Below are 18,373 nucleotides of genomic sequence, written 5' to 3'. Positions count from 1 at the left end.
TACTACTATTACTACTTCTACTCTAACAATTGAACAAAATCAAAAGAGTGTGGGTGCATTCAGGTTGTCAAAATAGCATAGATACACTGTTTTATGAAGTTTTATTTTTCTGGGAAACTTGAGGTGTAAAAGTAAATCAAAGGATACTGCGCATGTCCACATTTTCAAAAGGGGGTATATTATTGGTTGGTCAACCATATATTATTATTTATATATTATTATATATATTATTTATTGGTCAACCATATAAAATGGTTGAAAAATTTTGTCCAGCATATAAATAGTAAGCCAAAATACTGATTCATATAATAAAAAAAAAATTAAGCGGTTTGTAATATTCTTTTCTTTACCAATGAAAAAGACTATGTCAATCAACAACGAATATAAATTAATCTGAGACAAGTTTTCCGAGCTGACTCCCCCAATGGCATCTTATGTTTTGTCTCCTATGTTATATTTTTGTCTCTCTCTCTCTCTTTCTTGATGTCTTGATTGTTTCTGTCTCCTTGAATACCTCAATAAGTTGGGTAGAGCTGACTCCCCCAATGGCCTCCATGTTTTGTCTCCTATGTTATATTTTTGTCTCCCTCTCTCCCTTTCTTGATGTCTTGATTGTTTCTGTCTCCTTGAATACCTCAATAAGTTGGGTAGAGCTGACTCCCCCAGTGGCCTCCATGTTTTGTCTCCTATGTTATATTTTTGTCTCCCTCTCTCCCATTCTTGATGTCTTGATTGTTTCTGTCTCCTTGAATACCTCAATAAGTTGGGTAGAGCTGACTACCCCAATGGCCTCCATGTTTTGTCTCCTATGTTATATTTTTGTCTCCCTCTCTCCCTTTCTTGATATCTTGATTGTCGAGCGAAGGGACCAAACAATAATAAAACTCACATAAATAATAATTTCAAATTGGTATTATAAAAATGCCTAAGTACTTAACATATTTTCTGAAAATTAGAGATTACCCAAATTTTACAAAAAATGCTCGAAAAAAATATGACGGTAATGTTGTGGCTAATGAATAAGTTTCCAACAACACTTTCAAAAAGCTTCAATAAAGCTATATATTTGAATAGCAAACGTATGTAGCTAATAGTTAGCAAATTAGTTAGCCAATGGTTGGCCATTGAACAGCTAAATAGGTAATCGCCTTTTTTTGGTCTTATGCATAAAAACAACAATTATTTGTTTAGTTAAGGACAAATCTACCACGCTGAATAAAGATAATATACAAAATGGTACAGATATATTTTCCGAACTCAGCCCATGAAATTTCAACCAGTGTTTTTACTTTTATTTTCTCAAAAATATTGTAAAGAGCCAATGTAGAACCTATATACCTATTGTAGTATAAATTCCCATAGAACCAATTCAGTAGTAATGAATAAGAAATATTGAAATTTAAATTACTCCAGAAGGGCGTCTCCATCTGTAAGTAAATAAGGGGTTTCCATCCAAAACAATATCTTTGAGATATCCTCCTCAAAAGATGTAGCTGTTTGTAGGCAAGTCCAAATAATATTGTTCTAATTTTTTTTTCGAAGGATAGATTTCTTAAAGATTTTGAACTTATTTCATTTGATATTCCTCCAGTCCGAAATTTTAATGGAAATACTAAATAACCTTTTTTTTTTTTTTTTTTTTTTTTTTAACTATTTTTATTTCTATTATTATTATTGCTGCATTAACATCGGAAACTGCAATGAGTTTTTTTTTCAACTTTATTTTTGTGTTGGTCTTATGGATTTGTTCAAACTGGTATCTATTGTGTTTATTTAATTTTCAGTCAAATAGGAATTAAATAATTAATTTGCAATTAAATTTCAAATTAAATAAAATTAAATAGGTATCGATTAATTTTAGGCATTTGCTTATTTCCTTAAAATTTCAGGATATATCCAAACCAACTGAGATCTTTAATTCGATCTTAACCCATCCTAATTGAATCCTAGCAAAATCCAATTCAAATGAAATCCAAATCAAACCCTAGATTAGAATTGAGCCTGCTTTAAATCTTTTAGTTCTATCACATAAAGTACTAAGGTCATCAAAATAAAAACGTTTTTTGCCCTTTTGCTCCATCTTTGAGCTTTTCGTACCTGCAAGCCGGGATTTTCTATGATTTTTTTTAAATTATGGAATTTATAAAATTATAGAGATTCTGAGCCCTATGTAAATTTTTACCTTTTGCCCATGCTGAAACATAAAAAAGTTAAACTTTTTTTGGTAAATCTAATAATGTTTTTTCATAAAAATTCAAACTTGGACAAGCCAATCGGTTTATTCACCTTATTTCCGGTTTACATAATATACGAATCTAATGGAACGTAATGTATAGATCCAATTTTCTTGATTAAACAAAAATTAACTTTTTGTTAACTGAAATAAGGGAGCAACATTTAAACTTAAAATGGACAGAAATCATTCTGTATATGAGGAGGGACTGCTCCCTCCTCACTCCTTTCCTCTTCACTTTAAACTTCTTTAGTTTAAAGTGAGGAGTTACAGTGAGGAGTTTAAAGTGAGGAGTGAGGAGGGACTGCTCCCTCCTCACTCCTTTCCTCTTCACTTTAAACTTCTTTAGTACTTTGAAAAAAAGTTCTTCTTCTAATTAAATGACCCTTGTGCTTCTGAAGTCGTTCTTAAAGATTTGGACAAAAATTCAAACTTTAGCGCAACGAGCAAGGCATCGAGTAGGGGACACACCATCTCATATACGAAATGATTTTGTTCGTTTTAAATTTTAATGTTGCTCCTTACTTTCAGTTGAAAACTTGTTTTTTTTATTTAATTTCGTTTTTCAAATAATGCCGTGAAATACGCCCCCCCCCCCTCGCTGAAAATTTCCCTGGAAATTGTCTGCGGATATTTCCGCCTGAAAAATTATCCTTAGCGTACTTTCGTTTGAAAAAAAAATTGTTTTTTATTTAATTCTTTTCCGAAAATACCATGGAAATGAATACCCAATGGAATACCCAATAGAAACTTCTCCCGCTGAGAATATCCCCCGTAATGAATTTCTTCCGCAGAAAATTCCCCCCATGGAGAATTTCTCCCGCGGAAAATCCTCAAATCCCCCACAAAAAAAAACTCGCAGACCATTCTAACCCCGCTTTAAAGTTCCCCGGACATTTCCCCCGAAACATCTCCCCATGTAAAATTGAATGGCAGCATATGTTTTTTGCTACAGCAATCAGAAAAGTTGCACTTCCTAGAGTTTCAGGAGGATACGTTTTTTGCTCATTTTCTGCTGATTTTTCGCACACGTTTCTTTTTTCAAACTTGGCGTAAACTGTAGCATGAAGCCACCTGAGGCCAACACAGCTGGGTGTTCTTTGCTTTATTTCGTTCAAAGCTTCAGTCTTTACCCCATCTCATAAAATTCCAATTTCCATCAGATCCCTTCTTGCAACCTCTTCACCCATTTGGGCAAAACCTGCTTTTCGTTTGGCCCGATATGGACTGACAAAACTATGATTTTTTTTTCTATTATCCTTTATCTGCAAAAAGGCCTGGCAACCTTGACCTTTTATTGAGAATATTCCTAGAAAGTGTGTTCAAACAAAATTATTATGCTAAACAAATACCTAGAACCAATCGTACCAAAAATTATAGATGAAATGAAAAAAAAGCTGGATTTAAAAATCGTGTGGCTTCATAGCACCTTATAAAAAGATAAATATAGATATAGATAATATAGATAAATGCACCAAGAATTTTCTATCTAGGAAAGAAGCAGCTGATTAAACTATGGCGCACAATAAGTAAATAGCTGATTGAATAAGTTCTAATAAGTGCTTTGAACTCAATTCAGTAATTGCAATTGTCTATTGAACGTCATAAGAAAGCAAAAATTAATTGCAATAAGCTTGATAAAAACAACTTGTGTAGCTAAACTTTTTTTTGTAGATTTCGAAGAAGCAAGCTATAATGATGGTAAAATTGAAGTCTTTGGTATCACTTCTTCATTTCATATTGCGCAGATGCAAGTTGGACTTTCATCCCCCATTCGTTTGGGACAGGCGAATACAGTCAAGGTAAGCTTTAAGAAGAATTAGGGTTGAACTCCCTGCATTACTAGACTCCAAATCGGTGCTACCAATTTTGGCTTGTTTCTAGGCTTTTGAAAGTTTAATCCAGTAGGTTAAATGAAAGCTGTTTCCTCAATTTGAAAAATTGGCACAATTCACCCAAATGTGCTACTTTGCCTTATGAGTTTCACTATTCGGAATAAAATTCGGGATCACTATTCGGGTAATTTAAAGAAAAGTGGCAGCCGCTTCAAATTATAATATTTCAAGCACGATCTTCTGAACTCATTCTAGAATGAACTCATTCTGAAGAGACATGGTCCACAAAAAGGAACGGCTTATATTATGGACATCTTACTTTTTAATATTGCTTTCTTAAAGCTATAAGTAATTTCAAAAGCTTTAACATTCTCGGAGCAATGTACACTCACATTTATTTCATAGGTGCTTACGTTTGTGCTTATTGTACTGGGTTTAGACTGTTAGTAATACACTTCTTGAATTGATTTTATTTTCTTATTTTGTAAATGCCAAGTTCGTTGAGGTTAAAATCTAGATTCTTTCACCTGAATTTTTTCGCTAAATTAAAAAAAAATCAATCAAAACAGTCATCGACATCATTTGTCTGCTTTCATAATCATATTCACCACTTGTCATTTCTTTCATTTTTCACCTCGTTTGTCACCACTCCTATTTTCAGCAGTCATTCTCTTATATTCCATGTCCTCATTGTCATTGTCATTGGCATGTCCTCATTGTCATTGGCATGTCCTCATTGTCATTGTCATTGGCATGTTCTCATTGTCTCCTCGTCATTGTCGTTATCCTATTATGTAACCATGCCTGTTTCACAGATATTCACCCTTAACTCTTTTTTATTTAAGGTAAAATATGACCGGTCGGAACTACCTACGTACTTACGTTCGAATAATTTTTCCCTGTGCAACATGCCCATTCTTATGAAACCCGGCATAAATGGAACATTCAGCACCTAAAATTAAGCACAGAGAGATCACGGTTCTTGCCATTATTTCCAATCACGGGTTCATGGTGTCTACATCTACCATTTATTGATTGCAGCAAATCTCTTCCAAATATAAAAAAGCAACTTCATTCTATCCTTATAAATAAATTCAAGAATTAATAATATATTAAAAAGCTGGGTACATTTGACAATATTGTTTTGTTGGGTGTTTTTCCCTGTGAGCTGCCGGTCATCGGTTACCCGTGCTCGCCCGTTAGTTTTTTTTTATTGGTGTGTTTTCAGAGGATATTTGTCCGGTGTCGGTGGGTTTGCTGGGTGGGTGTCGGTCTATTGGTGAGTCATGGAATAACTCTTATTTATTTGTTTGTTGTCAAATAGGTTTATTCCGATTAATGTACCGGGTTTTTGTCATTCGACCTTGTGTCTCCGGCGTTTACCCTCTGTTTATGTCTATTGTGTACAAATATTTTAAAATTAAACCTTGAAACCATCACTTGTCATCCTCGTATTACCAGTAATTGCATAGTAAATAATGACTTCTAATCCGTAGTAACCAAAATCCAAAAAAAAATTCTCAAAAAACTGTCATGTGAAAAAGAATCGGCATTTGAAGCATATTTAAAAATTCGCTGTGGAAATGCGAACGGCGTTAAGCGATATTTTTCAAAGTGTGGAGAAGTAAAAAATTGTTTTGGAAAAAATTTTTCTGTATCCCTCTCAAAATCCAATCGTATCTTTCTGGCCATCTTGCAGTGAGCCTTAGGTGACAATCTTCGTGGCTGTGGAAGAGTCGTGATTTTAAAGATTTTGGTCTTTGGTCAAAATGTGGTCATAACGTGTTCGAGTCAATTATAAAATTAAGAATATCTCGATAATGAAAGGGGATGCATTCATTCTGATTAAACCAATCAATCAGGCGTGCCTGGTTTTCGTAAAACCAATATATAACTCATTTTTGACTGATATGTCGCATAACGTCTTTTGTGTTTTCACAGCCGAAAAAGAAACTATGATTTCGATTAATCTTAGTGGTAAAAGTTTATCGCGAAAACAAATCTGCGGGATTTTCAAAATATAGCCTACTACAACCCCACGAATATGGTGTTCGATCGAGATGAAAACCGAACTATTCGAACCTCCATAGCCGAAACCCCAATCTAGGAGAATTACAGTCCTCTTTTTTGAGTTACAAGTAAAACTGTTTTTTCGCTTGGGAAAATGTGTCTCCTTTTTTTTTATTATCCCCCTGCTTCTTCCTTGTTTTTTTTTTTTTTTTTTTTTTTTTTTTTTTTTTTTTTTTTTTTTTTTGTTACCGTTCGTGGGGTGCTGCAACATTAACGACATGTTTAAGGGTCCATTTGGAAGGAAAACTACTGTATTTGATTGTTCTTGTAATTAACGTAACCTAGTATAAAAAATAAAATGAAAATTTTGACAAAAAGTGCATCTTCTTACGCATGATGAATAGCACATGAATTACGTTATATATGTCAATCGTAGTTGGAACGGCAGCTGTAACCTTGCAAAGAACGAAACTCGGCCCATAGTAACCAAAAATTAAGGATGGTGCTTAAAAAGTACAACAACTGACAAGTGAGAAAAAATCGCCACTTGTAGGTGATTTAGAAATGGCAACTATTATCTCGATGAGTAAAATGTTACTATTAACAGTAAAATGTTATTTTGAAATATAATTTATGGGAATTTTGAAAAATAACCTGAAACCGCAAAATTGTCGTCGGTTCAAAACAAAAAGTACAATTTTGAAATTGCCATGGCTGAAAATCCCATACTGGAAGCATAGAGCCTGGCTTGAGCAACAAGGAAAATGACTTTTTTACATGGGTAGCAATGATAATTTTTTTTTCTTCACTGCTTGTAGGGCACTGGAATATCATAGACCTTAGACCTTTGACCTTAGTTCCTCCAACACCGTCCAGGGCTCATAGGGCATTAGTGAGACTCCGCCATTCTTCTCAGAACTAGGTAGCGGCTAGTACATCCGCCCAGTCTGGCACAATAGCAGTGTTTATTGTTGCTCCGTCTTTTTCTTGCGTCCGGCGTCGAGTTTTCATCAGCCTGCCTTTGCGTCTTGAGCCCCCTGGATTCCATTGGAGTTTCATGTTCGGTAGTCTACTGTCCGGCATCCGTAATACGTGACCAAGAAAGCGCCAGCGTCTATACTTGATTACTTCTGTGATAGCTGATTGCATGGTGCGGGTTCATAATTGTTCGTTGATAACTCAGTAGTGCCACCGGACGTGCAACAATCGTCGGATAAAGTAAGTTTGGTCGAGTTTCCAGATTTTACACGAGTAAAGCAGTATGCTCATCACCTTGCTGTTGAAGAGTCTCATTTTGAGCCTTAGCAATTATTAAAATCAGGAGTCAAATGACATAGCTGTCAAACTCATTCAATGCTATTTGGTTTTTGTTTGAGTGAATGAATGTTTTTCTTTTAATTATCAGTTATTCACTAGTATCCGTCGATGGCTGTTCAATTTTGAATTTCTTTGCAAATCACGGATACTGGTATGACTTGCTTTTATTGTTGTTAGTTATTTGGTTTTAATTCTTACAATTTTTGGATTTTTTTGATTTTAATTAATCTTTTAATTTTTCGTTTTTGTTTTCATTGTTTTTTTTCACATTCACATTGACTTTCCACGTTTTATTTGTTGGTTTGTTCTTCGGCACTCGTATTGATTATATTTTTGAGTTTCGCGCTGAGGAAGAGAGGCGTTTGTCCCCTCGAAATATTCGCTAAGATGCGTTTTTTCAGTATTTCCAGTTGGCTTTTAAAAACCCCATTTTTGCTCGTTTTTCTGTCTTTATGGAATGGAAACAATATCTAAACTCACCATCGGCGCCTCCTTCTTTTCCATAAGCACCACAACAGAATTTATAAACAGGGTGAATAATTTAGGAGACAATATGCGACCCCAATATGTGCATGCAGGTTGCCAAAAAGGTATATCTTATGGAGGAGGAAGGCGGCCCCTTTGATGCACACTAAGCAAATCCCACCGGCGTGTAGACACGCCCTGTTAGTTGCAAACTTTCTTCCAGCAATGGGTTAAATTGTATGGTACTTCAGGATACCATCTTGGGTGGATCATCTCCAGGAGGACAAGTGTGAAAGGGTGAAAGATCCAGATTTGGACAGCCGGCCTCTGCTAGTTTGGGTATGTGGTGGTATGCTCCGGGCCACCACTCACAGTTTGGCGTCCCTGCCAGCAGAGCTTGAGAGTGGTAGGTACTGCAAGGTGTCGACTCCTGCTCCTATTGGGGTCACCACTACCCTTGCTGAGGTTAAGTAAGATGTCTTATAACCACTCCTCATCTGATATAGCAAAGTCTGTCTTAGGACTTCTTGTGTCCACTGTTTGGACTAACTACCCATTGAGCCAGTTGGAGGTGGTGTTGCTATATACCTTAAAGCTAACATCCCATTTTCGTCACTTTTGATTCCTAGCGATAAGGAGGTCCTTTGGGTGAAAGTAAACCTACCAAACATATTTTTTGTTATTGGTATAGTCTATGGCCCACCAAAGATGAAAATCATCGGACATCTGGAAGATTGCTTGGAATTTGTGAAGCAAAAGTTCCCTAAATCAGGTATAATAATCCAAGGAGGATTTAACATTCATCATGGCCACTAGCTGAAATGTCGTACGACTGATGTGGAAGGCGTAGATCTGCTAGACCTGATTCTTTCTTATTGCCTAGAACAGCTTTGAAGCTGTTGAAATCGACACTTATATTGGCCCTCGTGGATCTTCCCGGCTTGATATCTTCTTAACTGATCATTCGGATTCCTTTAGTGTCGAAATCTATTCTTTTGCCAGCGACCTTGTGATAATTATAGCTTTCGGAAATCTCAAAATACCCCCACCTGTAAAGCACGACGGGATCATCAGGCAGTATCACCTACAGATTAGAATGGTCTGCAAAGCTTCTTATAGGCAAAGTCGTTGTGTAAATTTTAAAAGAAGCCCCAAATAAAGAAGATTTACTTTGCAAAATAGTGATTACAGTGGCCATTCAGCAATTCGTCCCATCAAAAATAGTAAAAGTCTTAACTCGAGATAAGCCTTGGTTCAATGCTGGTTGTATAAATGCGACCAGGGCCAGAAAGAACGTTCATATGAAATGATGTTTCACTGAATCAGACGAGGACCGGGAAAAGTGCCCCTGCAAAGCGGTGGTGGAGGGTCGTCATAGAAGCTCTACCGTCATATAAACCAACATAAGTTCCTTCGCTTGATGTTGAAGGGACGATGATCAAGTTGGGCCAGGGAAAGGCAGATTTTCTTGCACAGGCCTTTTCAAAAGTCTCCCAACTTGATGACGGCGGAGCCTCCCCTCTCCCCTTTCTGCCATGAACAGATGTGAAAATCACCAGCGGTAACATAACTACTAGTAAGGTGCTCAGAACGCAAAGCCAGCTGGATGTCACCAAAGTTTTAGGATCTCACACGATTCCTAATCTCATCCTCAAAAGATATGCCCTTGAACTTGCTGGTCCTCTCGCCTCTCTGTATAGAAAATGCTTAGCTGCAGGATCATTTCCGAAAACCTGGAAAATTGCTCATGTGGTCCCTGTCCCAAAGGGAGAATCCGACCTTAGTAATGTTGGATTGTATCGTCCAATAAGTCTGCTGTCCTGCGTAGGTAAAGTTTATGAGAGCGCCATTAATAAGACACTTTACCAATACCTCGAGTCACATCTGTTGTTGGCAGACACGCAATCCGGTTTGAACTTACTGGTCCTTTCGCCTCTCTGTATAGAAAATGCTTTGCTGCGGGATCATTTCTGAAATCCTGGAAAATTGCTCATGTGATCCCTGTCCCAAAGGGAGAATACGACCTTACTAATGTTGGATCGTATCGTCCAATAAGTCTGCTGTCCTGCGTAGGTAAAGTTTATGAAAGTGCCATTAACAAGACCCTTTACTAATACCTCGAGTCACATCTGTTGTTGGCTGACACGCAATCCGGTTTTGCAGAAAACAATCGACATTAGACTGTCTGATTGCGCAGTATCAAGAGTGGGGTGGGTTTCTTTCTCAGGGGCACGATATGTGCCTTCTCTCCTTTGACATCGCAAAAGCCTTTGATGGTGTATGGCACAACGAACTTCTTTGTAAACTGAAAGCCTGTGGAGTTGATGGTCGACTATTTGAGGTGCTTGCTTACTTTCTTTGTCAACATTCATTGCAGGTTGTCCTCGATGACTTCGTACAAAAAAACACCCAATCTAATCAGGAGTAACCCAAGGAAATATTCTTAGGCCAACTCTTTTCTTGGTGTTTATAAACGACCTAGGGGATAACCTTGTGAAGAAACTTCATCACTTTGCTGATGACACGACAACAAAAATATCAACTGCTAAGGACGAAGATCCCAGCGAACCCCACAAGGAGCTTCAGGCTGATTCGAAAGAATTCAGAAGTGGGCAGGTGCGTGGCTTGTCAGTTTTAACGCATCAAAAACGAAAGAGCTCCTAATTTCTAAGGTGAGGGCTCATCCTGATTTCGTCTTCAAAAGAAAGGCAATATCCCGAGTTGATACACTACGCCTACTTGGAGTTAATTTCTCTTCGAATCTCTCATGGACTGAGCATCTCAGTAAAATTAGATTCTCTTACTCCAAGAAGCTAGGATTTATCCTAAGATGCAAAAGTCTCATCCCTGAATTTGTTGCTCCTTCTCTTAAACTTTGAAAGTTACCTTGTATTGTGATACTCACTTTCTAGATTTTGAAAAATTGTTTTTCTTCTATAAATTTGGAAACAAATTCTTTCAAACAGTTTGTGGTAACGAACTGTAAGTAAGGAGCGACTCAGCTCAATGGTACCGAAACTCTAAAAAACGGAATTTTGATACCAATAGATACATCAAAAGTTACGCGTCTGAGAAAATTTCGCTGATTTTAGAAAAAAGGCGGAAAGACCCCTAAAAGTTATAGAACCTTAATGAAAATCACACCATCATATTCAGCGTATCAGAGAACCCTACTGTAGAGGTTTCAAGCACCTATCTAGAAAAATGTGGAATTTTGCATTTTTTGCCAGAAGAAAGATCACGGACGCGTGTTTATTTGTTTTTTGTTGTTTTTTTTTTCCCAGGGGTTATCGTATTGACCCAATGCTCCCAGAATATCGCGGGAGGGCTCATTGGAAAGGAAATTAAAAGTTCTAGTGCCCTTTTTAAGTGACCAAAAAAATGGAGGGCAACTAGGCCCCCTCCCACTCTCATTTTTTCCCTAAGTCACCCGATCAAAATTTTGAGATAGCCATTTTGTTCAGCATGGTCAAAAATAGGATAACAATGTCATTTAGAATGACTTAATCCCCCGAAATCCCCGGGGGAGGGCTGAAAGGGATGAACTTTACCCAATGTTAACATATAGTATTGGTTATTGGGAAGTATACAGACGTTTTCAGGGGGGATTTTTTTGGTAGGTGGGGGGTGGGTCGGGGTTTATATAGGAGGATCTCTCCATGAAGAAATTTTTCATGGGGGAAGGAACATTGCTATGAAGGGGGCGCCGGATTCCCAGCATCATTAAAGAAAAAGATCAGAAATTAAGTAAAAAAAAAACAAGTTTTTCAGCTGATTTCAACTGATTAACTGATTGTGATTAAGGGTAATTTTTAAAGAACTGGAAATAAATTCGAACTTTAGCTTAAAGAGCAAGGTATTGACTAGGGGGCGAACCCCCCTAATATACGTATTAAAAATCTATGAACATAGAAGTTCGTTACGTAAGTTAATTCATAAGTTTAAAAACGTTCGTAAATAAAATTTAACAACTTTTGAGAAAGCCGTTTAACCAAATTAAAGGAAAATTAGCATAAGAATTTTGTTTTAATTATTCATGTACGGTGAGCCAAAATCAAAACCTGCATTAATTCAAAAACGTTCAAAAATTAAATATAAAAAAAACTGAAGTTTTTTTTTAACTGAAAGTAAGGAACGACGTTAAAACTTAAAACAAACAGAAATCATTCCGTTTACGAAAGGGGCTGTCCCCTCCTCAACGCCTCGCTCTTTACGCTAAAGTTTGACTTTCTAACAACTCTATTTTTTTAACAATAAAAAAAACTTATCACATCCCCACACATGCGGGATGTGCAATATAATTTTTACTGCTTATTCTCATTTATTCTCTCATAGTTGAAGAATGTTAAGAAATTTCACATTTTCACAACTTTATATTCATGCACCTATTTGAGCCTATGCTGAACAAAAGCCTCGCCTACATCAGCACATCAATTGTACTAATTCATTTTCTTTGGAAGTTATATTATGCAAGCATATGAATAGTTATGCAGAATTCATATGCAAAAGGAGCAAGTATAGAGTTTCAGAAAAATTATTTTTCAACTTGTTTCTGCAAGAGTGAACATACATATCTTTCTTGTACTATAAGCCTACATTGTATTTTTTTTCTTATTTTTATTTTAGATAATTGATTTAACTAGGTTAAGTGCTTATTTAAAGTGTGAGAAAGTTTTTCAAGGAAACATTTTATCGCAAACTTAAACAGAAACTTGAAAAAGTCAGTAACACACCAAGTGAATTTTTAAAAACAGTACGTTTAAAAAAAAAAAAAAATTCATTTAGCATAATTTTCGTTTCACAGAATACTCAAAAATTAAGAAACACATGAAGGGAATTTTCAAAAAGTCAAATATATGTGTAAAAAAAAATGAAATTCTTGTGCAAGAAAACGACACAGGATTATCCAATAACTACAGGAAAGCTGTTTCATATTCCACCCGATCAGAAATTCAAGAAAAAGGGGCGTTAGCAAGTGGTCAGCAGCTTGACGTGACGCCCTGGCGTCGAAGCTACATCAAGGGGTTATGACGGCGTTGTGAAGGGGCTAGGCAACCTGCAAGGAGCTGTTATGAAGTCACTTTGCCGCGCCGAGTGCCCCCGGAAAGTTATTTTGCTTGCGTAAGATCGTATATCGTGTTTCTTGACTTCTTGAATTAGTGAATGTTATTGGGCATTTTGTTATACTGGGAATCATGGAATTGTCCCTTCAACTGCGTGTTTTTGAAGTATCAGTAAAGGAATTACTCTTTTCCTTCTTTAGATCCGTTCCCTGCTATTAAAATTGTCTGACTCTTGTTTTATGCTATTTCTCTTTTTCTCTATTTTCCACTTATCTCATCAGCTACCTTTTAACTTATCTCATAATTTAATTCATTTATGCTCGTTTAAGTTGTGCTTCTTGTCTTTAGACTACATTTCTCGTTTGATATTTTTATATATTGCCATTTTTAAAATTTGATTCTTTTTAGATTGTTCTTCAGGGATTAGTTCCTGCTCAAGCAGATGGTGAGCCATGGGAGCAACAACCTGCCAATATTACTGTCACAAATATTTCAAAGTCAAAAATCTTACACCAAAATTGAAACAGCTAATAATAGTGATATACAAATGTAAAGTGTCTGCAAATGTTAGGCTAATTTCCAGTGTAATACACCCAAAAGCTATTATCATCTCGTGTGTCGGGCTCAGTGCATCTGGCCTTAATATAAGTGTTTGAGCCTTACTTTAAATGTAAAGTGTCTGCAAATGCTAGGCTAATTTCCAGTGTAATACACCCAAAAGCTATTATCATCTCGTGTGTCGGGCTCAGTGCATCTGGCCTTAATATAAGTGTTTGAGCCTTACTTTTTAAGAGCCCTTATAGGGTTCTTATCTAAGAAATTATAGTTCTTTTTTAACCCTCAAAAGATTAAGTGTCCAACTATGAAAAAAGAATTTCTACCAAAATTATATAAAATTATAGCGAATAAAAAAAAATATATACTGAAAAATTATACTGAATACATAAAAAATCATTCGTTGTCAAAAATTTACCTCGAATTCATTCTTGCAAATATATTCCCGAATAAGTTTACATGAATATGTTTATATGTTTAGAATTACATCAAATGCACTAAAATTTACGTTGTAATCAGTTGTGTTACTTACCTCGTGGTTTGCTTAGTCGAGGACCATGGGCGGATAGGTTAAGGGGGTAGCGCTTCCTATGGAATCCGTTACCCCCACCCCTCGAAAAGAATCCTCAAAAGTAATTTATCAAAACACTTTTTTTTCTCCTTATCACCTAAGAAGAAAGTTCTTTTGCTGCAATCATACCGAGGTTTGACTAAACATAATTTCTAGCGGAACTTCCTTATTGTAATACCTTCCAGAACAAGACTCAAAAAAATTGCAAGATCAAATTCAGCGTATCAGAGAACCTTGTTGAAGGGATTTCAAGCCCCTATCTACAAAAATGTGAAATTTTGCATTGTCCTCAAAAGGGCAGATAGTTTTTAGTTTTTGTTTTTCACAGATTTGATTTTGCCAAAATAATGGTCCTAGTTAGAAAACTGAAAGATAGGGTAAGGGTAAGGGGGTATACTTCTGATCTTAGTATTTTCTTACTGATTATTTAGTTCACCTCATTTCCAACTGTTCAATTTTATATTTCCCTCAATATTATAGATCAATACTATTTGTCAAGGATAAAAACCCCTCGAAAAGAATCCTCAAAAGTAATTGATGGACACATTTTTTTCTCCTTATCACCTAATATGAAAATTCTTATGCTACGCTCATGCCGAGGGTTGACTAAAAATGATTTCTAGCGGATCTTTCCTATGGGAATACCTTCCAAAACTAGACACTTAACAGATTTGTAAACATTTTTATCCTTGACAAATAGTATTGATTTATAATACTGAGGGAAAAATAAAATTGAACAGTTGGAAATGAGGTGAACTAAATAATCAGTAAGAAAATACTAAGATCAGAAGTAAATCTGATTCAAGTCTATAAAAGAAAATGCGAAAAAAACATAAAACAGGATGTGTTTTCAGGATTTGGTTTTATTGTTTATTTATTATTTATTTTCGTTTTTCTTCGGTTTATTTTATTAAGCATATTTATTATTTATTAATCTGCTTAAAAACTGCACGGTATTCTCGTATTTGCTTGGAGCAAGGATAGTGATGTCCCTAGTAACCCATCCCTAATCTCTAAATCCCTAAATGCATTTTAGTATGGACTTAATCGTATTGGCTTCTAAAAAAGGATTTTTTTTTGTGTTCGATGGAAAAATAATTTTTTGTCATTTTTGATTTTATTGAAATTGCTTCTGAATATGAAGAGTAAATTAAGTGTAAAAATGAAGTTAGTGTAAGAATGAAGAGTAAATCAAGTAATTTCGTAAAGAACCTAAAAATAGGGTAGAATGGCCTTCCTCAGATCAGCTTCTAAGACAGCCATGTGGCAACAACAGAAAGTATAGAATTCTGAAATGAGTTATCACAATCCCCATTTCAGCATGTGTGATAACTTAAGTATTGGTCGCAGTCGTCCAGGAGCTAAGGCGTCCAGGGGATCGGAACTACTCACAAAACTAAGAATTTAGGAAAGCTTATTTTTTTTTTTAAACTGTTCTGTTCAGTTCTCAGAACTTAAAGCCTCCCCCCCCCCCTAAATTAATTTTGTTATGCTCTTTCATTCCAATATGTAAAAATATATATAAAGCAATGACTTGACTTGACTTTTAGACTTGACTTGACTTTTATTTTCAACTAATAATACATCATACTTAACTGGCACTTACAACACATTTTTTTAATAACATTATCAACAAACGTAGAGATGGTAAGAACGTATGACGTTTTATTAAGCCACTATTGTGACTTGAGCAGCGTCACACAATCTTTTATCATAAACCAAAACTCATTCCCTCTTTCTACTCTTTTCATACCATTCAATACAAATTAACTCAATTTAACATTTTTTTTTAACATTTTCATTTACAACTTAATTAAAATTTAACATTAAAAAATAAAAAATATTAAAAAAATATACATTAAAAAAAAAAAAATTTAATTCCCACCCAAAAAAAACTTTTTTTAATCTAATTTTGAACTGAAACTGGCTTTCTTGACTCCCTAATACTCTCCGGGAAACCATTCCATAAATTAACTGCATAGTTTTTAATTGCAAAACTAGATCGACTCGTACTCCTTACTTCTGAGACCAAGCTTCAACGACCTCTAGTCCTATGATGATGATAATCAGAATTAAACTTAAAAAAATCTCTAAAATATTCTGGAGATAATCTATTAAGCACCTGGTAAGTAAACACTCCCGCCTGATGGTCCCTGATCTGATGAATATTTAAAATTCTAAAACTAATAAAAGATTCACGTGTATGCTCATACTGAACAAACTCACCCAGTACTCGTAGTGCCTTATTCTGAAGAATCTGCAGTCTTTTAATATTTGAAGAAAAATTAGATGCATAAATACAGCAACCATAAACAATAACAGGATGAAAAACAGTATGATATATATGTCTTAAAACAGTTAAAGGTAACACATGTTTCAAACGCCGCATTACTCCAAGACCTTGTGTAAGTTTAGAAGAAATCATATTTATGTGTTTCTTCCAACTCAAATTATTATCAACATAAAATCCTAAATGAGGTTAGGCACTCGTAGATTAGTTTGTTTTTTTACTAAATATGGTTCTACATTAGACAATTTTTTTTAGACATTCTTTTACCTGTTTAATACTTTTTTAATTTCTCTGTCTCCCCCTCCCCTAAGACAATCCAATCACTTCCCTTTTATTATTCTGGATGTATCTGAATGTGTCAGATGTATTCTGAAAATTATTATGCGTTGCTGTCGAAAACACTCATTCGGACGCACGAAAATGCCACTTTGTTTGCTCTAATTAATTGTACAGCATATTACGTCCTTGTTGGCCTTGAGACGCTAGATGGCAGCATACTTTCTTGGCATAAAACCTATTTAAAATCATGTTTCTTGTCGTTTGTCTTCGCGTATGGTTTCAAATCTTCACAATTTTAGAGGTTTTTGATAGCAGTGATATTAAACAAATGTAAAATTCGTAAAATTCAGTCAAAAACGTTTGCAAAGGTCTTTGGATGATAAACTACGATAATATTGTTACGACAGCACTGCTATTTTGAATATGTGGAGCGATTATTATTAGATGCAAAATAGGGGCTGTGTAATAACGCAGATCTTAACTTAGATCCCTCAAAGCCAGTAATGGCTTATAGGGCGTATACAAAACATCGCCAGACATCTCAGAGCTGAGCTGCGGTTATAACGTCCTCTCACTTTGGTTCTGATTTCTTCGGTCACTATAGCCGTCATGAGGTATGTCTTGTCTGACCTCTTTTGCGCCTTCCCTCGTTGCGTCACTCGTACACTGTATTTGGGAGTCAATCCATCGTTTTAGAATGTCAGTAAGTAATGGTCGATTGGTTTCCTGGTGAATTTCGATGTTGGTGACTCTTTCCTGCAACGATATGTTCAGGACTCTTCTAACGCACATGTTTTCAAACGGACACATTTCTCCGGTTGGACCTTTAGCTTCCAGTATTAGTTAGCATAGAGGAAGATGGACATTACGCTGTAATAACACAGATCAGATGATATAGAACAACATAATAGTATATCAATGATCAGGCTTGTACTTTTTATCTGAAGTTGGTAACCATTTCCAAAATCTATGATTTTCTTTTTTTATTATGTACTTTTGTATCCACAAAATTTTGGTAATAAAATATGTGGTCCAGGAAGGGATTTGTAACTTTAATTTTTGCTGTTTTTTTTTTTTTTTTGCTAAAAAAGAATATTTTGAGGCTGTACTCCTCTATGAAAGAGGATAAACAGTATTACAATGAGTAGTAATTTCTCCTTTCTCTTTTTTTTCATTTATTTCAGTATTTATTTCGGCATATATTATTTATGAATGGTAACCAAAACACGTGAATACTCTTTTCTCTCGTGTTTTCATTTATTTTAGTATTTATGAACAAAATATGTGCAGCTTACTAATATTGGCACTCATGGAATTTTAAGGGACCTACAATTAGCATTTTAAATCCTAATTTGAGTTCCCAGGAAATTCAATAAAATGATGTATATGTCAAGATAGTACCTTCGTCCTTGCAGGGTACCATTGGGGTTATTACCTATTCTAGAAAAATAGACGGTACTCTCAAATAAACTGCCACTATAAACAAGTTGATGTTACCAATATGGGGGGAAGAAAACCAGTGATAACTGTTGCTTGATGTACTACATTATATACCAGAGATTCTAAAAAGTACCCCTGGTTGCCATAGCTTTTATGCAAGGGCATACTATCTTGCCATCTATTTTTTGTATATATTTATTAGTTCTTCCGGTTACAAGAATTACCAAACTGCTATCCCGACTTAAGATGTCTTTGGGCCCTAAACTAGCATGCTATTACCCTGAACCTAGATTCCTAGAAGCACCGGCAAAGATC

The 18,373-nt window shown here is 35.5% G+C and overlaps 1 protein-coding gene across 1 annotated transcript in view; it reads left to right on the top strand.

Moving 5' to 3' along the window:
* The window catches only part of LOC148942255 (diacylglycerol kinase epsilon-like), a 243,418-nt gene extending 228,927 nt beyond the window's left edge, over positions 1-14,491 (top strand). Inside the window, exons 9-10 of the mRNA XM_089103654.1 lie at positions 3,908-4,035; positions 13,332-14,491. Of these exons, the coding sequence (XP_088959780.1) occupies positions 3,908-4,035; positions 13,332-13,445 (242 nt within the window). The 3' untranslated portion in view covers positions 13,446-14,491. The remainder of the gene's footprint in view (positions 1-3,907; positions 4,036-13,331) is intronic.
* Positions 14,492-18,373: the final 3,882 nt, after the last annotated feature.

The sequence above is a fragment of the Artemia sp. Qi Xiang Cuo genome, chromosome 17 (assembly GCF_049724085.1).
Source record: "Artemia sp. Qi Xiang Cuo chromosome 17, ASM4972408v1, whole genome shotgun sequence".
Lineage (NCBI taxonomy): Eukaryota > Metazoa > Arthropoda > Branchiopoda > Anostraca > Artemiidae > Artemia > Artemia sp. Qi Xiang Cuo.
Note: the sequence above shows the minus strand (reverse complement) of the source record. Positions and strands in the feature narration are given on the sequence as shown.